The sequence below is a fragment of the Phyllobates terribilis genome, unplaced genomic scaffold, assembly GCF_046119375.1.
Source record: "Phyllobates terribilis strain yellow unplaced genomic scaffold, ASM4611937v1 Scaffold_11__3_contigs__length_659146591, whole genome shotgun sequence".
In the NCBI taxonomy this organism is placed as follows: domain Eukaryota; kingdom Metazoa; phylum Chordata; class Amphibia; order Anura; family Dendrobatidae; genus Phyllobates; species Phyllobates terribilis.
The window spans coordinates 208,123,315-208,146,419 of record NW_027362771.1 but is presented as its reverse complement, the minus strand read 5'-3'; the positions used below and the strand labels follow the sequence as shown (position 1 = coordinate 208,146,419).

Sequence of the window (23,105 nt, the reverse complement as noted above, 5' to 3'; positions counted from 1 at the left end):
ATTTCCCCCTCTGTACATAGATAGACAGAGACAGATGTTTTCCCCGTTACTATAAGATAAGGAAAATAAGTGATGTGAATAAAAATCAGTAATAGAAAAATAGACAAAACTTACTTTATAGCCTAGCACTTTTGATTCATTGTACAATGGCTTTACATGGTCCCATGTGATGATATACTGGGATCCAGACTTCACAGCAGTAATTATTGGTTTCTGACTGGGAGCTGAGACAAGAATATTATATTATAAATCTGAATACACAAATCAAAACTTAGCTTATATTGACATGTTCATAAAATTGTTTTGCACAAATAACTGTGGCGTAAATGGCTAACGCAAAGAATGTATGTAGGAGCGTATGTAGTTATATCAGTTTGCTTTAGTAGCTGGCATAACTGATAGAACTACATACCTACATTAAAATACATTATAGGGGTTGTCAAAAATCTAAATGAATGTAATGATTCTTTATCCATTTAATATAAAAAACAAGCACTTTTCTAATATACTTCAATTAAAAAATTCTTACCCTTCCCTCTACACTAACTTTCTATCTGGGCTTTTTTTCTTACATCTGATGATGTTACGTTTAGTCTCCCAGCAAGCATTGGGGACTCTCAAATGAGAAGTCATCAGAGGGCTGTCACTGCAGTCACTACCACTGCTCCTGTCCCCATCCAGAAACATTTTGTCATCAGGGATGACTCTTTTAGGGGCTGAATTATTCCCTGCAATAATGAGTATTCGTCAGTTCTGTTACTTTAATTGCACACTGACAGTGTGCTCCCTCGACAGCTAGAAAGAGAAGTGAAAAGCTGGCTGTATCATTTTTAAAGCCACATTCACAGTATGCTACAGTGCTGGTAATAAAGGGAAGTGACAAGCCGGCTCTATTACTTTCAATGAACACTAATAGTGCACTCCCAAGCCGACAATAAAGAGAAATGATGAGAGGGCAACATCTTTTGCTGGCTTGTCAATTCTCTTTAGAGCCGGCAAGGGAGCGCACTGTCAGTGCACAATAAAAGTAACACAATGGTAACTAGAGGCAGCATTCTGAACATGCAGCGGAATAGCCCAATCCCTGAAAGGGTTGTCCCTGATGATGATCTGTTTCAGGGTGGGGACAGCAGCTGCAGAAGTGACCACAGCGCCAGTACCCTGAAGACGTCTCGTTTGAGAGGCCTCCATGAGTGCTGGAAGACTCAAAGGAAACTTCAACATATGTAAGAAAAAAAACACTGATAGGACGTTAAGAGTAGAAAGGGAAAGGTAGGGATTTTTTTTAATTTAAGCATATTATAAAAGTGCCTAGTTGTTTACATAAAATACATAGAGAAACATATTAAATTCACTTAGGCTTCAGACAACCATTTTAATAACTATAATAATGGAAATTCTGGACTTACGTGCTTTACTAGTGTGGAAATGGATAAGTTTGCTTCTAGGCCCATCTCCGGCACTATTAAATGCAAACATATCCAAATGATAGAGTGTATTTGCCATCAATCCTTCAAGTCTCACTGGCTCCTCTGATTGCTCTATTTGTACTCTGTGTGCTGCTGCTTCCTTGTCTTGACTGCGCCAGTACCGAATCTAACAAAAAAGACGTTTCACAATCAGTTTAAAAAAATACCGGTATGTAAATATAATGCCATAACTGTGGTTTAAAAAATAATGGATTGTCCCATCTGCTGTGAACAGCCTAATGCCTTATTCACATGTCAGCATTTGCAAGCCAAAAGGAAGCATAGTTCTAAAACACATAACAGGTAGGAATGTTTCTGTTAAAGTTTTTCTGTTTGGACGCTGCACTGATTTTGGCTTACAAATAATGATGAAATACTGACCAAATATGTACGTGTTAATAATTTGTGATGTGATTACTGATGACCGAGTATCTTCAGTGTGCTTGGTGATATGTTTGAATCACTCCCGTGTGCATGATTTGCGACTGTTTGACAGCTTTAATACATGTGAGGAATGCGAAAGAAACAAGCATTCTTCACATGTATTAAAGCTGTCAAACAGTCGCAAATCATGCACATGGGAGTGATTCAAACATATCACCGAGCACGCTGTAAATACTCGGTGCTCGCCCGAGCATACTCGCCGAAAGGGTTAACCGAATATACTCGCTCATCACTAGAAGTGATGTATTAGTATGGTGGATATCAATTTAACAAGTGAGAACAGCACATTCACATTGCTTAAAATATCAAATCTTCTTTATTAAAATTCCATTAATAAGACATAGGAGATATTCACCATGAGTAACAGACTGAGATGTTTCAGGCAGACAAAAGTCATAGTCTTTTAATAAAGAAGATTTGACATTTTAAGCAATGTGGATGTGCAGTTCTCCCTTACTAAATCTAAATTGAGTGTTGGTGGTCTACAACGGGACTGGCACCTACAGATCTGGAACTGCATCTGAATGAATCAAACAGCGACGTGGTAAGGCCACGGCCCCACTATGAGTATTTGTTCTCAGGACTGGGAGCCAAAACCAGGTGAGGAACAATCAGAGAAAAGGTATAATAGAAACAAGTCACCAATTCTGCATTTATCACCCACTGCTGGTTTTGGCTCCCACTTCTGAGAAAAAATACTGACCGAATACTGACCAAATACTGATAGAGGGGATGTGACCTAAGGCCTATAACGGACTTTGTTATTCTATAGTGGATATTAAACTTCTGCAGACATAAGAACAAACAGCAATCAGCAACTAAAACCATTTCTTTATTTACAGAATACTTAACCTTATATATAGTTGAACTTAATTGAGAATACAGGTATTATAATTTCTGTAACACATGTATGAAAATCAAATTAGTGACGTCTGATGAAAGTCCAAAACATTCACATGGAAATTACTAAAATATATTTCACTAACATTGGAGTGTGCAGATTATTTATACACATACTGAAATTAGGAACCTACTCTATGCACTACTCCTTCAGAGTGCTGAAGTTTGTAATTAATTGTGCCATTCAATTTGGTTAGTAAAAACTCCATAAAAGTGCCATAGGCATAACATTGAAGTAATCCACTTCCCAATCAGGGATATTCATCATCCATATTTATGCAATTCGGGAGATCGCATATGCTGCATGCACTGTGTATACCTAAGAGGTTATTTGCTTGTTTGACATTAAAGCAGTCGTCCACTTTAAGAAAACGTCATGCCATGTACTACGTTGAAAAAAATAAACAGGGTATTACTTCCCCTTCCTGGGTACAGTGCTGGCTCTCCCCACTGTAGCCAAACAACAGGAACCCTGAGAGCCAGCAAAGAGTCAGCATTGGACCCAGGGAGGCTAAGCACATTAGTACTCTGTTTGTTTTTTTTAGATCTGTTTCAGCACATTGCATAAAGTTTTCCAAAAAAGGACAAACCCTTTAAGTTTATCGAAAACTGTCCCCTGGCTCAGAACCTCAGAGGTCACTTATAATCTGTGCGGGCATACCTAGCAGTGAGTGTTCAATTCTGAGGGAGCACCACCAAAATTGAAACTAAACATTGCCCCCTTCAAATCCAGACAAAGATTCTCTTCAAAACCACTCTCTATGCTGGCTAAGAGCTGAAGATCTATTAACTACTTTGGTAAATATGAAAATAGGTTTTCTAAACTAGAACTCGATAATACTTAAAAAAGGACCTTTCTCACCTTCTGACCTTATAAACTGATTGCTGCAGGAATACAGATAAAAATTATTTTTTCCCCCCACTTTTGTTTACTCCTCTTTGTTGTAGAGATGCAGGATGCCAAAATTACTTGCGCCTAATGTGTTAAATTCCTTATCATACTACTGGCCATTGAATATTGTTCAGCTCTGCAGGTGTGTACTTTCATCGCAGTATGACACTGTCCAGTCATAAAAAGGCAGTGTCATAGGGACAAAAAAAGTAGAGGTCCACAGTTCAGACCGAAATGCCCATAGAGAAGATCAGAACTGTGCCAACATGATCAGGTGAGGCTTCATCTGTCTCATGTGACCATGCTGGCAATGCCTCCCTAACTGTCCTTCCATGCATTGCTCTCCCTCCCTCAGTAGACCCCCTGTATCACATACCTCCCCAGCCTGAGAACAGTATCAGTACATCTACTAAGGCTACCACTGACAGACTATCAAGCAGTTAACCCCAGCAGTTCCCACTAGGGTGCACTTTTCTCAGACTGGGAAGGCCCATGTGATACAAGAGGTCTACTGAGGTAGGGAATGAGGATCTTAAGTGCTTGGACGGACACAGGCTGCCTCTGCATGGCCTTCACGTGACAAGAGCTTAGAGGGAAGCTCTGAATTTACAGACGTGAATTAGCAGCATCCAGAGGTTTGGGAAGGTAGAACACAAAATCACGCAGGACATCAGCCTCGACCATGGGGCGTGGCTTGTATTACGAGCATGATAAGCCACTCCCCTTGATATGTGATGCATAGAAAAAGCTGTCACCGTGGGGCTGGCTCGTGTTAGAAGCCAGAAGCAGATCACGCTCATCATCTATGATGTAATGTGTTGTAAGCGGTGCATTGAGAGAAAACGAGGATTACAGCATCAAATTAAGGATCATTCCGAAAGTAGCTGAGGACAGGAGACTTACTAAAAGTAAGTATTACTGTTAGCGCAGTTAGGGAGGAGTCATCAGCGTGGTCATGTGAGACAGATAAAGTCTTGTGTGATCACGCTGGCACAGTTCTGTTCTGACCTTCTCTATGGACATTGAGTTTTGGTAAGAATTGTGTGTGTCTACTCTTTCGTCAATATGGCGTTGCCTTTTTATGATTGGACAGCGTCGTTTTTAAGTATATGCCCACAGACAGAACTGAAATAAGTAAGACACCCTGTTACGTGTTATGAAATTTTACTTATTGAGCACCAATAATTTTGTTGCAAAGGAATGGAAAAAACACAGAAAAAAAACGTTTTTATCTACATTCCTGTTACTATGGGCAGGAATGTACAATTTATAAGGTCAGAAGTTGTGGAAGCTCCTCTTTATGATCATGAAGCTTATACATGTTTATATTAAAACAAATGCATTCAGCATAATTTAAAATACTGAAATAAAGTATTATACTATGCCTATACCATAAAAGAAATAAAGGTCACAAAAATGATTTTGAACAGTAAGAAATTTCTTCTGGATGAGACAATGAAAGATAATGCAATGACAGACTAGATCTGCATAAATAATTATGGACAATGTCGTCTTCGTGTCTTCACAGTTGCATGTACTGACTTTTGAAATGTGAAAATCACTTAGTCACTAATATGATAATCTGAGACCGATGTCTAAATGTTAGAATCCAAGGTCATCTGCAGTAACTTCAGAAGCAATGTGCACAGTATCTCCATCATATGCTTCTGGTCAGTAAGATAAAGTGAAGCTCAACCTCTAGCCAATACACTAAAAACAGCACTGTAATAACTTCTACTAAATTCTGTTGAATTGGTGACGTGCTGTCCATACTGACCTCATATCTACCCATGAATGTCCTTTAATGGCCAACATTCACTTTAGTGGAGAGATCACGGTACCTGGGCTGTGCTTGCAAAAATAAAGAATCCTCAATGGTATGTAATAGAGGTTTTATATTAACCAATGCGTTTCGGTGCTGAACTGGTGCCTTTTTCAAGGTAAAAAAAACAAATGGCGACAACCGCGGAAGCACTGTGTACCAAAGCTTTACAGGATGTATACGTTATAAACCTATGCAATCTACCTGGTAACCTGTAACTGTCTGACCAATTACTGGCTGCCAATTTATACGTGCTTCAGTGGATGACAACACATAGGCTGTGACTTCTGTAGGTGCTTCTGTTGGTGCTGTGCAGAAAACACAGAAAAATCACATGTAATCATTTATCTTTACAAACTATATATTTATACAACTTTTTACCCAAGATATTGTAAAAACATAAAAATAGAACTGTTATCTTTTACTACTTTTATTATCACCCTAATCCACAAAATATTCTGCATTGAACTGAAGAAATAATCATAGCAAACTTTAGTCAGTTGATATTTTCGCCTCCAAAATGGCTCATGAGGGTCATGAACTGCAAAATGCAAAATAAAAAATGCTATTTATTTTTGTTCTTTTAACTGTTTTTGGAGCTTTTTAGTGCAGAGCTCTTTAAAATATCTCATGTTTGTTTTCCACTGTGTCAAAATAAAAAATCAGCCACATTTTTTCTCCAGGCAGCAACCAGAGCTTGAGATGTGCAAGAAAGATTCTACATTTGTAAAAGTCGTATTTTTATGAATCTGCCAACATCTGGATAAGCAGCGTTGTCAAGGGCAAATCAGGACAGACTTAAAAAAAACACAACTTAAAAAGAAATTATGAAGAAAGGCAAATTTGTCAGCTTGCCCTCAGCAATAGGAGATCTATGGCAAGGTAGAGGAAGCCTGTATCAACAAATAAAAACACTTTATTTTTTTCTTTGTTAAAATAATATATGAACCATATAAAAACACAGGCAAAAGATATCACTGAATTACGCACTTCAGTCTCCATGACTAACAGCTGAAAGAGTCCGAAACGCGTAGTTCAGTGAATACTTTCTCTTTTGTTTCTATATAACTCATATATTATTTTAACAAAGAAGAAAATAAAATAAAGTGGCTTTTATTCGTTGATATTGGCATACCCAATATTTGGATTACAACTTAAAAGTGGTGCAAAACGTATAGAGAATAAAGCTCAAATACTAAAGTCACTAATAAAGAGCAAATTACTCCAGAAAACTGGAAAAACAAGAATGATAAATCGAAGCAGAAAAAAAAGAGTTTACTAAATGTGGCTCTGTTCACATCTGTCTTGTGTCAGCTCAACCATGCAACAGATTATCATCAGCGCTGGCAAACCTCATTGACTTGTTTTAGATTACATCAAATTCTGTCATTATTTCTGTAGAATTCACTGAAAAAATATTGCTAGTAGCTATTCTATCTACCAAATCTCATGACATTTGTGACTGAAGTTCTAAATCACGTGTGAACAGATTCTAACTATTTCTAGTATGTGGAAATGGACGATATACGGCACTCTTATATAAAGTGAGCCTGGTGCACAAGGAAGGTGTCCAACCCAAACATCATGTAGAATAGAAAACCTGGCACTCATATATGGAAAAAAGTTCCTTTTTATTGCATTCACTTAAGGTTAAAGGTTTTCGGTCTTAACTCAGACCTTCATCAGAACTGAATGCGTAAGGCATGGAACTCCCAGAAAAAAAGCGCCTGTACGTGTGACCTACGTCGCTGAGGGAAGCAGGTCGCACGTACAGGCGCACTTTTTCTGGGAGTTCCATGCCTTATGCATTCAGTTCTGAGTTAAGACAGAAAACGTTTAACCTTAAGTAAATGCAATGAAAAGGAACTTTTTTCCATATCTGAGTGCCAAGTTTTCTATTCTACATATTTCTAGTATGTGAACATACTGCATTTGCTTAGTTCCTTTCTTGCTATAATCAATAATTCGCTAATCTCCCCAATGATAAATCAGACCGCTCACCTTCATCTGCTGAATATATAGTAGCGGTACTGCTGTACGGACCATTTCCCATGTTATTGAAGGCTTTAACTTTTACTTGAAACTGTGTGGCAGGAGTGATGCTATCATCTCTATGTATATATCGCCCACTGTCTGGATTGGTTACTGTCACTTTCCTCCATTCTCTTTCATTAAACGGCTTAAAGGCAATAACATAGCCAAAGTTGTCACCATAATGGTATTCACGGGCTAAAGGCTGTAAAGAAAAAAGGTACAATGAAGAAGATAATAAGCACAAAATTGTTAAGACTAAATGTTTATAGCCCGTCATATGTAATATGTCACTTTCTACAACCGAACACTCAAGTCTAGTATGCGATAGAATTCAGCGCACACAAAACATGCCCATGCCGGGCTTGCTGCCAACCCTTTGCAACTCATGAGTGGACCACCAATATCTCACTCAGGCCTTCTACTGTTGCTCCATGCTTCTTCATCGCTGATCCTTTCCCCCGTTTCCAGATTGAGAATTTTAATTAGTAGTGAAGCACCAATATGCATGTAAATAATATATTCACTTACCACCCAAGTTACTGTTAACTCTCGATTAGTTCCCCCGCCTCCACCAACATCAGAAGGAGCAACAATGGGTACTGTAAAACAAAAGTATCACCCAAAATATCATCAGTTACAATTATAATAGAATTCTAAACATTAAATATACCAAAGGCCTATGCACAGGTTACAAGAATATATCATACATACATTATACATACATCATACTTACCAGCTCCTTCTGTTCTAATTTTTGATGATGGCAGACTTGGTTCACCGGTTCCTAGTGTATTGGTTGCTATAACTCGAAATTCGTAATCCATCCATGGAATCAAATCTATTAACCTTGCTGACTCCATATTTCCTTCAATGTTAGAGATTTCTAAGTCCAGGGATACAAAATAACAGATGTTTTTAAGAGATCACAAAAGAATATAGCTTTTGCTTCACATGATATAAATTAAAAGCTAGTTAAAGGGAATCTGTCACAAAGTTTTTGTTATGTAATCTGAGAGCAGCATGATATAGGGACAGAGACCCTGATTCCAACTATATAGATAAGTTATTGGTCTGCATTCTGTCATTTTGATCAACTCTGTGTTTTTTTGATATTCTTCAGATCTAACAGATCTCTGAATGCTGAGCTCTGTATATCCCTGCCCACATCATTGATTGGCAGTTTTCTGTGTACACTGTGCATAGGCAGAAGCTGCAAAGCAGTGCTTGAAACAGGGTTATACAGAGCTAATGAATATGGAGGACTACAACGATTCCTCTAGTGATAATCTCCTGCTGATCAAACACTGATTTTTAATGAAACTACAATAAGAACAGTAATTGACACATCACTACAATCAGAGTCTCTGCCCCTGCATCATATGATACAGTGCAATACGATACACTTTCATCCCAAGGGAAATTGTAGTCTGTAAGTAGAAATTGTAGTCTGCAAGTCACCCATCAGCCCAAGGGAGATTTTAATCAGTGTTGGTTTCTACCTGCCCATTTCAATTGTTGGCTTATAGCCCAAGAGAGGCATGTTCAGAAGGATAGTTTCCCATCAGACAGGAAGTCATCTTGCCGCGATTGATGGGCACACATGAATTGGCCAATTTATGAGCTAAGAACCTTCATTTTTTATAAGTACATCTTATTTTACAAAAATGTAGCTTAGATCATATGCTTTTAGTGTATGCAAATATATTGGCCCTAACAGAGTGCTATTGTGCTTTCTTTTTGAGGGAAATTGTAGTATTACAGCATGCCATCATGCTGCTCACAAATTAAATAGAACAATCCTTCTGACAGATTTCTTTTAATTCTGCTAAAATATAATATAATTATTAAAAGCAATCTGTTACGAGAAAACTATCCCATTGAAGACACTGCTATTTTTAGGGGGTTTTTTTGCCTTCGTCTTTCCCTTCACGCTTTCCAAGCACCATAACTTTTTATTTTTTTCATCGACATAGCCGTATGAGGGCTTATTTTTAGCTGGACAAGTTGTTGTTTAGGGTAACACCATTCATTTTACCATATAATGTACTGAAAAACATGAAAAAAATTGAAGTAGAATTTATAAGAGCAGCAAGTCAGCTTTTGTTTTTTTGGGTTTTGTTTTACTGACGTTCACTTTTGCAGTGCAGTTGACCTGTTAAGTTTGTTCTACGGATCAGTATGATTATGGTAATACCAAGTTTAGAATACATTTTCTTTTACCATATTACTTTTTGATATCTTTTATTCCATTTATGGGGGGAAGCAAAGTGACAAACTACTTTTATGCAATTTTGATTTATTTTTCTTTCCACACGGGACAAATATGATACTTATTAGTAGTGTTGAGCCACCCCTGTAGTGTTCGGGTTCGGTTCGGTTCGTCGAACACCGGGATGTTCGAGGAACTGTTCGTCGAACTGTTCGTCGAACACCTTAGAACACCGTCGAACACCGTTAAAACCAATGGCAGGCAAACAAAAACACATAGAAACACATAGAAAACACCTGCAAAGGTGTCCAAAAGCTGACAAACTGCTCAGAAGACACTCTGTTTAAAAAAGCCGGCCGGCAAATTCAGCAGCGGCATACACTGGTACCCGACAATTTAGACAAGAAGGAATAGAGCATCACACATAGATTAGATAGAAACATGTCAGTCACACATATAAGAAGCACAGTGACAGTGTTGGTTACTGCATTTGTCATTTAGTGTAAAGGATTTATTAAAAAAAATATTAGTGTTTTCATGCACCGTCTCTTTAAAAAAGCCGGCCGGCAATTCAGCATCTGTACCCGACAATTTAGAACAGAAAGAATAGAGCTTCACACATAGATTAGATAGATAGAAACATGTCAGTCACATATATAATAAGTACAGTGATAGTGTTGCTTACTGTACTTGTCATTTAGTGTAAAGGATTTATTTAAAAAAATAATAGTGTTTTCATGCACTGTCTCTTTAAAAAAGCCGGCCGGCAATTCAGCAGCGGTACCCGACAATTTAGAACAGAAAGATAGAGCATCACACATAGATTAGATAGATAGAAACATGTCAGTCACATATATATGAAGTACAGTGATAGTGTTGGTTACTGTACTTGTCATTTAGTATTAAAATAAAGGATTTATTATTAAAAAAATTGGCGTGGGGTTCCCCTTAATTTTAGGCTCTAGCGGAGGTTAAGCAGACGGCTGGGGCAGATGTTTGAAGCCTGGGAAGGGGGTAATACCCACGGAGCTTCCCAGGCTACTAATATCAGCCCCCAGCTGAATACATAGCCTTTACTAGCTATTAAAATGGGGGACACCCCAAAAAAAATGACGTGGGGTCCCCCCTAATTTAATAGCTAGCAAAGGCTAGGCAGACAGCTGGGGGCTGATATTAATAGCCCAGGAAGGGAGCCATGAATATTGGCCCCCTCCCAGGCTAGAAACACCAGCCGTCAGCCGCCCCAGAAATGGCGCATTCATAGGATGCGCCAATTCTGGCACTTAGCCTCGCTCTTCCACGCTGCCCTGGTGCGGTGGCAGGGGGTAATAGGGTTGGGGTTGATGTCAGCTTATAATGCCAGCTGACATCAAGCCCAGGTTAGTAATGGAGAGGCGTCTATAAGACACCCCCATTACTAACCCCATAGTCAAAGTTAAAAAAAACACAAACACCCAGAATAAAGTCCTTTAATTGAAATAAAGACACAATCCTTTATTGTTCTAAATTAAACCATACCTACCATCACGCCCATTCCAGCTGAAGCCAACGATCTCCTGCAATAAAAGAAAAATAATAAACCAACCTCATCCTTACCTTTCCATGGTTCCCACGACAGCTTCAGCTCTGCTACATCGAGATGACAGGCTGGACCGCAGCAGAACGCCGCCATCCAGCCTGTCATCCCGCAGACACTGAGAAGCGCAGGCTTGCTTGCGCTGCTCAGCGTCTCTCTGTGACGACATCCAGATGAGCCGAGTTCATGTCCAATGAACTCGGCTCACCTCATGTACGTCACTGACAGCGTGGGAAAATTCTCACGCTGAAGCGCTGATTGCAGGAGAATTTTCCCACGCTGTCAGTGACGTGCAGGAGGTGAGCTGAGTTCATTGGACATGAGCTCACCTCATGCACATCACTGACAGCGAGGGAGAATTCTCCTGCACTCAGCACTTCAGCGTGAGAATTTTCCCACGCTGTCAGTGACGTGCATGAGGTGAGCCGAGTTCATTGGACATGACCTCGGCTCATCTGGATGCCGTCACAGCGAGACAGTGAGGAGCGCAAGCATGCCTGCGCTTCTCAGTGTCTGCGGGATGACAGACTGGATGGCAGCGTTCTGCTGCGGTCCAGCCAGTCATCTCGATGTAGCAGAGCTGAAGCTGTCGTGGGAACCATGGAAAGGTAAGGATGAGGTTGGTTTATTATTTTTCTTTTATTGCAGGAGATCGTTGGCTTCAGCTGGAATGGGTGTGATGGTAAGTATGGTTTAATTTAGAACAGTAAAGAATTGTGTCTTTATTTCAATTAAAGGACTTTATTCTGGGTGTTGTGTTTTTTTTAAATACTTTACTAGAAATTCATGGCGGTCATGTCTAATACTGGCGTGACCCCATGAATTTTGGGCTTGGGGCCAGCTGATAATACCAAGCTGGCCCTAACCCCTTTATTACCCAGTGAGCCACCGCACCAGGGCCCTGGATGAGTTGGGTACAGCGCCAGAAGATGGCGCTTCTATGAACGCGCCATTTTCCGGGGTGGCTGCGGACTGCAATTTGTAGCGGGGGGGGGCCCAGAAAGCTTGGGCCTCCCTGCGCTGCAGATTCCAGCCCCCAGCTGCCTAGTTGTACCTGGCTGGACACAAAAATAGGGCGAAGCCCCACGTACTTTTTTTTTAATTATTTCATGAATTTCATGAAATAATTAAGAAAAAAAGGCCTTCCCTATATTGTTGTGTCCGGCCAGGTACAAATAGGCAGCTGGTGGTTGGGGGCAGCCCGTTCCTGCCTGCTGTACCTGGCTGGACACAAATATAGTGCGAAGCCCCACTTCAATTTTTTTTAATTATTTCATGAAATTCATGAAATAATTAAGAAAAAAAGGGCTTCCCTATATTGTTGTGTCCGGCCAGGTACAAATAGGCAGCTGGTGGATGGGGGCAGCCCGTTCCTGCCTGCTGTACCTGGCTGGACACAAATATAGTGCGAAGCCCCACTTCAATTTTTTTAAATTATTTCAGGAAATTCATGAAATAATTTAAAAAAAATTGACGTGGGGCTTCGCACTATATTTGTGTCCAGCCAGGTACAGCAGGCAGGAACGGGCTGCCCCCAACCACCAGCTGCCTATTTGTACCTGGCCGGACACAACAATATAGGGAAGCCCTTTTTTTCTTAATTATTTCATGAAATAATTTAAAGAAAATTGACGTGGGGCTTCGCCCTGTTTTTGTGTCCAGCCAGGTACAACTAGGCAGCTGGGGGCTGGAATCCGCAGCGCAGGGAGGCCCAAGCTTTCTGGGCCACCCCCGCTGCAAATTGCAGTCCGCAGCCACCCCGGAAAATGGCGCGTTCATAGAAGCGCCATCTTCTGGCGCTGTACCCAACTCATCCAGGGCCCTGATGCGGTGGCTCACTGGGTAATAAAGGGGTTAGGGCCAGCTTGGCATTATCAGCTGGCCCTAAGCCCGAAATTCATGGGGTCACGCCAATATTAGACATGACCACCATGAATTTCTAGTAAAGTATTTAAAAAAAACACAACACCCAGAAAAAAGTCCTTTAATTGAAATAAACACACAATTCTTTATTGTTCTAAATTAAACCATACTTACCATCACGCCCATTCCAGCTGAAGCCAACGATCTCCTGAAATAAAAGAAAAATAATAAAGCAACATCATCCTTACCTTTCCATGGTTCCCATGACAGCTTCAGCTCTGCTACATAGAGATGACTGGCTGGACCGCAGCAGAACGCTGCCATCCAGCCTCTCATCCCGCAGACACTGAGAAGCGCAGGCTTGCTTACGCTCCACAGTGTCTCTCTGTGAGGGCATCCAGATGAGCCGAGTTAATGTCCAATGAACTCGGCTCACCTCATGCACGTCACTGACAGCGTGGGAAAATTCTCCTGCACTCAGCGCTTCAGCGTGGGAGAATTCTCACACTGAAGCGCTGAGTGCAGGAGAATTCTCCCACGCTGTCAGTGACGTGCAGGAGGTGAGCTGAGTTCATTGGACATGAGCTCACCTTATGCACGTCACTGACAGCGTGGGAAAATTCTCCTGCACTCACCGCTTCAGCGTGAGAATTTTCCCACGCTGTCAGTGACGTGCATGAGGTGAGCCGAGTTCATTGGACATGAACTCGGCTCATCTGGATGTCGTCACAGAGAGACGCTGAGCAGCGCAAGCAAACCTGCGCTTCTCAGTGTCTGCGGTATGAGAGGCTGGATGGCAGCGTTCTGCTGCGGTCCAGCCTGTCATCTCGATGTAGCAGAGCTGAAGCTGTCGTGGGAACCATGGAAAGGTAAGGATGAGGTTGCTTTATTATTTTTCTTTTATTGCAGGAGATCGTTGGCTTCAGCTGGAATGGGCGTGACAGTAAGTATGGTTTAATTTAGAACAATAAAGGATTGTGTCTTTATTTCAATTAAAGGACTTTATTCTGGGTGTTTGTGTTTTTTTTAACTTTGACTATGGGGTTAGTAATGGGGGTGTCTTATAGACGCCTCTCCATTACTAACCTGGGCTTGATGTCAGCTGGCATTATAAGCTGACATCAACCCCAACCCTATTACCCCCTGCCACCGCACCAGGGCAGCGTGGAAGAGCGAGGCTAAGTGCCAGAATTGGCGCATCCTATGAATGCGCCATTTCTGGGGCGGCTGACGGCTGGTGTTTCTAGCCTGGGAGGGGGCCAATATTCATGGCTCCCTTCCTGGGCTATTAATATCAGCCCCCAGCTGTCTGCCTAGCCTTTGCTAGCTATTAAATTAGGGGGGACCCCACGTCATTTTTTTTGGGGTGTCCCCCATTTTAATAGCTAGTAAAGGCTATGTATTCAGCTGGGGGCTGATATTAGTAGCCTGGGAAGCTCCGTGGGTATTACCCCCTTCCCAGGCTTCAAACATCTGCCCCAGCCGTCTGCTTAACCTCCGCTAGAGCCTAAAATTAAGGGGAACCCCACGCCAATTTTTTTAATAATAAATCCTTTATTTTAATACTAAATGACAAGTACAGTTAGCAACACTATCACTGTACTTCATATATATGTGACTGACATGTTTCTATCTATCTAATCTATGTGTGAAGCTCTATTCTGTCTGTTATAAATTGTCGGGTACCGCTGCTGAATTGCCGGCCGGCTTTTTTAAAGAGACAGTGCATGAAAACACTATTATTTTTTTTGATAAATCCTTTACGCTAAATGACAAGTACAGTAAGCAACACTGTCACTGTACTTCGTATATATGTGGCTGACATGTTTCTATCTATCTAATCTATGTGTGAAGCTCTATTCTGTCTGTTATAAATTGTCGGGTACCGCTGCTGAATTGCCGGCCGGCTTTTTTAAAGAGACGGTGCATGAAAACACTATTATTTTTTTTGATAAATCCTTTACGCTAAATGACAAGTACAGTAAGCAACACTTTCACTGTACTTCATATATATGTGACTGACATGTTTATATCTATCTAATCTATGTGTGAAGCTCTATTCTTTCGGTTCTAAATTGTCGGGTACAGGTGTATGCCGCTGCTGAATTGCCGGCTTTTCATGTTTCACTGTGAGCACTGTTCCCATCGATTTGGGCAACCACTGTAATGCCACAACCACCATGGCTGTGGCATTACAGTGAATGGCAGACAATCCCTGCATGATTGGTGCTCTAAATAGCGCCAGACATGCAGGACACGGTTTTGGTGCACGAACAGTTATCGAACATAACCTCGAACAGCCGAATTTTTTGCAAATCGTTCGGGTTCGTGGAACAACTCGAACACCGCCCAAAACAGCTCGAATTTGAGATTGGCGAACAGTTCTAGTCGAACACCGCTCATCTCTACTTATTAGTTTGGATGGTTACGCATGTATGTTGTTTTTTATTCTATTGGTTTTGCTATTTATGTTTAAGAAAAAAGGTCATTTATACTTTCATCATTTTCTATTTTTTAAAAAATATCTTGAAACATTTTTTAGATATTTTTATTAGTAGCCTGCCTAGTGAACTTGAACCTGCGAACCTCTAGTATTGCAGTGTGTTGTAAAATGGCGATTCCCTAATATCCAATGTCCTTTCCTGACCCTATGACTTGCCTTGACAATGTTTATTTTCCCAATTTTACCAGATCTAAGCTACCTGATTCCTGATTCATAAATACCAAAAAAATGGCCTGCAACTAAAAAGGATACTCCCAACTAATATATAAATCCTATAAACAATGGAAGCAAAACACCCAATTATCTATGAAAATCTTTATTAGTACAATCAAAACAAAAAAAAATAGATAAAAACAGGAGTGTGCCTATTATTTTTTTGGAAAAGGACAGTGACCACTTTCCTCGTGAATACTATGACTATGAATCTTTCAACTATTTTTTCTTAGCGGCTATTATACAAAATACATTTTTTAAAGCCTTTGGAATAATACATCAGCAGGTTTGACATTATAACATGTCGTTAAGCAGCATACAGTGGTTGCCAAAAGTATTGGCATCCCTGCAATTCTGTCAGATAATACTCAGTTTCTTCCTGAAAATGATTGCAATCACAAATTCTTTGGTATTATTATCTTCATTTAATTTGTCTTCAATGAAAAAACACAAAAAGAATTGTCCTAAAGCCAAATTGGATATAATTCCACACCAAACCTAAAAAAGGGGGTGGACAAAAGTATTGGCACTGTTTGAAAAATCATGTGATGCTTCTCTAATTCGTGTAATTAACAGCACCTGTAACTTACCTGTGGCACCTAACAGGTGTTGGCAATAACTAAATCACACTTGCAGCCAGTTAACATGGATTAAAGTTGACTCAACCTCTGTCCTGTGTCCTTGTGTGTACCACATTGAGCATGGAGAAAGGAAAGAAGACCAAAGAACTGTCTGAGGACTTGAGAAACCAAATTGTGAGGAAGCATGAGCAATCTCAAGGCTACAAGTTCATCTCCAAAGACCTGAATGTTCCTGTGTCTTCCGTGCGCTGTGTCATCAAGAAGTTTAAAGCCCATGGCACTGTGGCTAACCTCCCTAGATGTGGACGGAAAAGAAAAATTGACGAGAGATTTCAACGCAAGATTGTGCGGATGGTGGATAAAGAACCTCGACTAACATCCAAACAAGTTCAAGCTGCCCTGCAGTCCGAGGGTACACCAGTGTCAACCCGTACTATCCGTCGGCGTCTGAATGAAAAGGGACTGTATGGTAGGATACCCAGGAAGACCCCACTTCTTACCCCGAGACATAAAAAAGCCAGGCTGGAGTTTGCCAAAACTTACCTGAGAAAGCCTAAACCGTTTTGGAATAATGTTCTCTGGTCAGATGAGACAAAAGTAGAGCTTTTGGCAAAAAGCATCAACATAGAGTGTACAGGAAAAAAAAAGAGGCATTCAAAGAAAAGAACACGGTCCCTACAGTCAAACATGGCGGAGGTTCCCTGATGTTTTGGGGTTGCTTTGCTGCCTCTGGCACTAGACTGCTTGACATGGCATTATGAAGTCTGAAGACTACCAACAAATTTTGCAGCATAATGTAGGGCCCAGTGTGAGAAAGCTGGGTCTCCCTCAGAGGTCATGGGTCTTCCAGCTGGACAATGACCCAAAACACACTTCCAAAAGCACTATAAAATGGTTTGAGAGAAAGCACTGGAGACTTCTAAGGTGGCCAGCAATGAGTCCAGATCTGACTCCCATAGAACACCTGTGGAGAGATCTCAAAATGGCAGTTTGGAGAAGGCACCTTTCAAATATCAGGGACCTGGAGCCGTTTGCCAAAGAAGAATGGTCTACAATTCCAGCAGAGCATTGTAAGAAACTCATTGATGGTTACCGGAAGCGGTTGTTCGCAGTTATTTTGGCTAAAGGTTGTGCAACCAAGTATTAGGCTGAGGGTGCAAATACTGTTGTCTGGCCCATTTTTGGAGTTTTGTGTGAAATGATCAATGATTTGATTTTTGCTTCATTCTCTTTTGTGTTTTTTCCTTGCAAGCAAATTTAATGAAGATAATAATACAAAAGAATTTGTGATTGTAATCATTTTCAGGAAGAAACTGAGTATTATCTGACAGAATTGCAGGGGTGCCAATACTTTTGGCCACCACTGTATGTTCATGACAGTTCTGCTTCCACTAAGGTTAGAATCAATCAGCAGGTCACAACATACCAGTCTTCACATCTTTCCACTCCTCTGACAGTGACGTTTTAGCTTGAATAGTATACTTAGAAATTGGCTGGTGATTGTCTGTACCACTACTCCATGTGAGTTTCACTGATGTATCTCTTATTTCTTCTGTTCTGACACCTCCTGGGGGACCAGGTGGACCTAAAAGTAAGATATGCACATATATCATTTAAAATAAATTGTAAAGTATAAAAACAACCTCTGCATACATGTGATTTGTCTTTTGCACAATAAACATAAGAATATACATGTGTTGATGTCAAAATGGCATTTCCTTTTTCATAACGGGTTTTAACATTTAAAGGGTAACTGTGATTTCTGAATAAGTTGTCCTTAGTGTACATGAGGAATAACATAATTCCTGGCCATTAGGTGACATATCCTGACTTTTCACCAGTTTTCCCCCTCTCCATGCTCTATTTGTAATTTGCAGTCCAGGAGAGTAGTTGTACTGTAGTGATTTCTCCCATAGACAGCACAGCACAACAGGGGGAATACCTGATTTTCATTCACTTTTCAGTTCGCAGAGACAAGCTGCAGCAACATGAAGGACATTATACAGCGGAGCTGAGCTGTCTAGATCTGAATCAAGCTCTGATGTGAGGTAAAACATTAGTTACAGAGCTCTGCAGGATGCTTTTCTGTCTGCCTCTGTCTGTTCATTTTTCTGCTCCTCACCCCCTCCTACTCTGTATATAGTGGCTGTGTCACATGATACCTATAGACCTCTCCTCTGAGCAAGATGGACTTTTTAGCTGATTTTTCACCGTGGATGGCGAGTTCAGGAGGCAGGGAGGAGTGGAGAAGTGGCTAATAAGCAGGGAAGGAGGCTGATTTCTCTGATAAGTTACATTACGAAGTTTCTTCTAGCGTCTTATACTATTGATTTATGCAGTTTGTTGAAAGGACAGTTCAATTTTAAGTTTTTGGATAAATATAATGTGTCAAATAATTTCTATTAACTTTAAGGGGATTGGAAATGAAAAAAAAAAAACCAGCAAGTCACAACTGTTTCTTTATTTCCTGTATTTATCATGAGATATAAATGACGTGTCAACTTTTTTCTTGAGATTCTTATGATTATGGCAATACCAAATTTATATAACTTCAAGATATTTTGTGGGAGGAGTAATATTTTTTTATGCATACTATTTTGGGGTACATACAACTTCCAGAAAGGGGATTGCCATAATAAAGTACTTTAATTTTAAATTGTTTTTTTTTTTTTTCTTTATTTTTCTAAAACCAAATGTTTTTTTATTTTATTTTATTTTTTTAGAATCGCAGGCCATTGTCAGGCTACCTATCAGATCATTCTGGGCATGACAATCGGCTTACAGACAGAGCCACGTGTTATAATATACAAAAAGGCAATCTTTTAATACTTGGAATGTTTTAAATCAAGTTTCTAGTCACATGACACACTTGGGGTATATTCATAGGGAAAGTATTTGCTGCAGAATTTTAAAACTGGAAACTCTACAGCAAAAAATGTGGTAATGTCCACACTTAATTGTGCAGATATTGCTGTGCTCACTACTGCACTAATGATGAACATATACAGCCAAATTGAATTTCCATGGTGAATATCCACAGCATAAAATGACCTGCTATTCATGACCATTCAGCACCATTTCATTTAAAATGGAGGTATTCTCAGCAGCAAGTGATTTTAGAAAATCTCATCCAACACACTGGTACTGTGATACATAGTAGATTCTAGAATGGTAAACCCATTGTAATTAGTGTAAGTCACATGTGATCATAACCTTAGTGTTGCCCTACTTGAAAGTAAAATATCTAAGTAACAATATTATTTATTAATTTTTATAGAACTGCGGAATACTTCTCAATTTCAATGAATCCTGATGATGAATTATTAATCCAGTTATTCAATAAATTAACTTTGTAACATGCAGCACACATGAGTTCCTAATGAGTACAAGGAGGCTTTGCTATGTATGGTAAACTGGCCAATGTCTATCAATAAAAATGTCTTTAAAATTTCTGTTATTTTATGCATAATGATTGTAATTAGGCTTACAGCAACCAAACAATAAAATAAAAAAATAAAAAATAAAAAAAGGATGCTTGGCTTTTTTTTTTTACAATTTATAACGTTTTTCCTTGTTTAATACAAAATTAAAATACTTCGGAATAATAGTAGTAATAATTCATATAATATTATCCAACTATTTTCTAGCATTATCTAAGTGCAGCTGTATGGAAGATGTTTAAAGAGGTTTTCCAAAGACTAACAATTATCACCTATACAAATTTAACTGGAACAGGTGTTACCAATTCCTTTATGCACAATATGGGCATTTTCATAATCATACAAATAAATAAAATATAAGGAAAAATACCAAATGATAATAGAAGTAGAGAGGAGCAGATCAAGATGCAGAGGATCGACTTTCAGTCAAATTTTCTGAAATTTGCAGATCCACACGAATTCAAAAACTCTGCAACTCGATTCGCCAAGACTGTCCAAAACTAAAACTGGCTCCATTTCACACACTGTTAAAGCCTTAGAGAGTGGGCTAATAGCATCAGGTGTTGCTGTGCATGCTTCCCCATAATGCTCCAAAGTTATCACATCACATGGTCTAAAACAGCCAATCAGGGGGGCAAATTTATTCGCCGCACATCAAACTTCTGGGGAAAATTCTGCAAAGTCAATGAACCTGAATTTCAACCATCCCCACTCATTTTTAAGCTCTTACCTCTAACAACCAGATCAGCTGAGGCCGAGGAGTTGTCCACGATGCTCTGTGCAGTACAAGTATATCTCCCAGCATGTCTGAGTTGCACATTTTTGATAATAAGTTCACATTTATCATTATCAGTACTCTGGAAGAAAAAGGAAGGTAATAATGAAATTCATAACACATATTTTACTGAATGTAATAATCAAAAAAACATTGTCGTTATTTATCTAAAAGGAAGTTGTTATAAATATAATTGAAAATCTACAAGCCATTTCATAGTTATCATAGTAAATACTGAAGCAAGGCTAGCAATCTATTGAACTTTACATGACCCTTAGCTGTGGCTGGGACCTCATAGCCCCCTCCTCTGCAAACAGGTAATTAAAGAGGATTAGCTAATGGATAGCAGATGTGAGCCCCATTCCCAGCTTGCCTAGGAATGCAAAGGGTGACAGATTTATGGCCCTTGCCTACATGTGTCTCAGAACTGCAAACAGACTGATGTGAGCTTCTTGGTCCCATTCAAATTATTATGAATATTGAGGTTTTTATGAACGGCATGGATATGATAGATTTGAAAGTTAAATTTTCGGAGTTGTGACTAAGTGGCGAACGCAACACATTGTCTTACGTTACTGGGCGGTGATTATAACACCTTCTAATTAAATGTCAAGTCAGATGGATGATGCTATCCATGCCATGTTTCCTACCTATACAAATGGTAATATCGTGGTAGGAAACATCACAGTAATATCTCCCACCTGGAACCTCAAAAGGCAAAAATATTGTACAATTAGTAAATTCCATAATTTGATAAGGACTGAGCCACATAACTGACCAGCCCTGATATGAGTCACCTAGAGATAATAAAAGCAAATGCCAAATTATAATTTTGGTCAGTTCTGGGTGATGCAGTTTACTGTAGTTCAGTCCATTGCCCCTCCCCCACAAAAAACGAAGAGCTCCACTTAATAAAAGCCAGAGCCAAATCTACGACATGTGGTTTAGTACATTTATCCTGTTTATCCTCTTTATTGTATATAATTGGTTATACTGTATTGTTTTGTCCATTTTGTAACATCTTTGTACATTTTTATAAACACTACCAATTTTTTTTCGGATTAAATATATAAAATTGAATAGCTTCGTTCCTCTTGCTCTATAAACCGTATCACTGAAGCCATACGCTATCTGTCGGGTGTCCAATCAGCCTGCATAAATGATTGGTGGTGGCAGCTGGCTTTTCGTAGGTTACTGGGAAGCTTGGCGGCGACCGTACCGGAGAATGTATATATATTTCTTGCTTTGGAATCGGATATGTATACACTATACGTTCACTGTGAGCTCGCTAATATCTGGCCTAGTAGGAAAAGCAGCTGCGGCCTCATCCATCAATCGTCAGCCAATCGCGTAATTGTCTTGACGATTGGAGGCATTGGAGTGCTGGTTCGTGATCATGTGTCAATGGAGGGGAGAAATCTGCAGGATCTCCCGGCTGTTCCCAGACATATTGGAGGGAGTGGTGGGATCTGCGTGATCTCACGGTTGTTATCCCTGACAGAAGTAATAAAACACAATGTTTCTCTTCATAAAGAAGGGGTTTCAATAAAACACATTGAGGGCCTATCCTTAGGACAGGCTGATCAGTGATGGAGTAACCCCTGAACCCCTTATCTACAGCCAAGCCTCATGGATCCTTCATTATGCAGATTAGTATGAATCCTGATGAAGGATGGTGTGGTATTCCATCTAATCACACATTCATGGATTACTCCAAAGATTTGAAATTAATACATTTATCTGCAATTTTTTCTGGAAAACATAGATAGACCATTACCTTTTAACATCAGAATAACCCATTGCGAAACAATGAAGACTGCTGACGCAGACTGGAAAAGCAATAATAACATAGCATACTAAATTTTATCACAAATGGACACCTACATGCTAAATGCATCTGTGGCACCTACACCCTTTCAAAATGTGCAGCATGGTCACCGTACTAAAATACTTTAGAAGTGATAATTATCTAACAAAGATCATTTTAAAACAAGGATGGTCACATAGATTGCATAGCATTGATGTAAAATATAAATGAACTAGGTAAAGTTGATAATAAATATTTCATTTCCAAAAGATGATTTGGTCAATCCACAGCTTGGAACTCAAGTCTAAAATTGGTTCTGGACAAGTAGAAGTAATGTGCTCTTCTTACAAATTGCAGTGTCAAGAAGCCCATGTACAATGGTCCTAATTGCTAAACATTTGGAAAATCTGTATTGCATTGAGCCTGTCAGCATTGATGCCATTGTCAATCCTGCTATTAAACAAACATTTAACCACTAAAAAATACAAACACATAATATACATACAGTTAGGTCCATATATAGAGTTATATGAAAAAGTTTGGGCACCCCTATTAATCTTAAGCTTAATGTTTTATG

General features: G+C 39.7%; 1 protein-coding gene across 3 annotated transcripts in view; it reads right to left on the bottom strand.

Annotated features, from left to right (window-relative positions):
- CNTN1 (contactin 1) overlaps positions 1-23,105 on the bottom strand; it is a 256,807-nt gene that overhangs the window by 5,864 nt on the left and 227,838 nt on the right. For 2 of the 3 annotated variants that reach the window (XM_073652004.1, XM_073652005.1), the window contains 8 exons: positions 20,677-20,803; positions 17,933-18,091; positions 8,295-8,444; positions 8,090-8,160; positions 7,529-7,763; positions 5,732-5,835; positions 1,410-1,596; positions 115-224 (listed from right to left, as the gene is read on the bottom strand). In XM_073652004.1, the coding sequence (XP_073508105.1) occupies positions 115-224; positions 1,410-1,596; positions 5,732-5,835; positions 7,529-7,763; positions 8,090-8,160; positions 8,295-8,444; positions 17,933-18,091; positions 20,677-20,803 (1,143 nt within the window). The remainder of the gene's footprint in view (positions 1-114; positions 225-1,409; positions 1,597-5,731; positions 5,836-7,528; positions 7,764-8,089; positions 8,161-8,294; positions 8,445-17,932; positions 18,092-20,676; positions 20,804-23,105) is intronic. The other variant, XM_073652006.1, reaches the window with a different exon arrangement.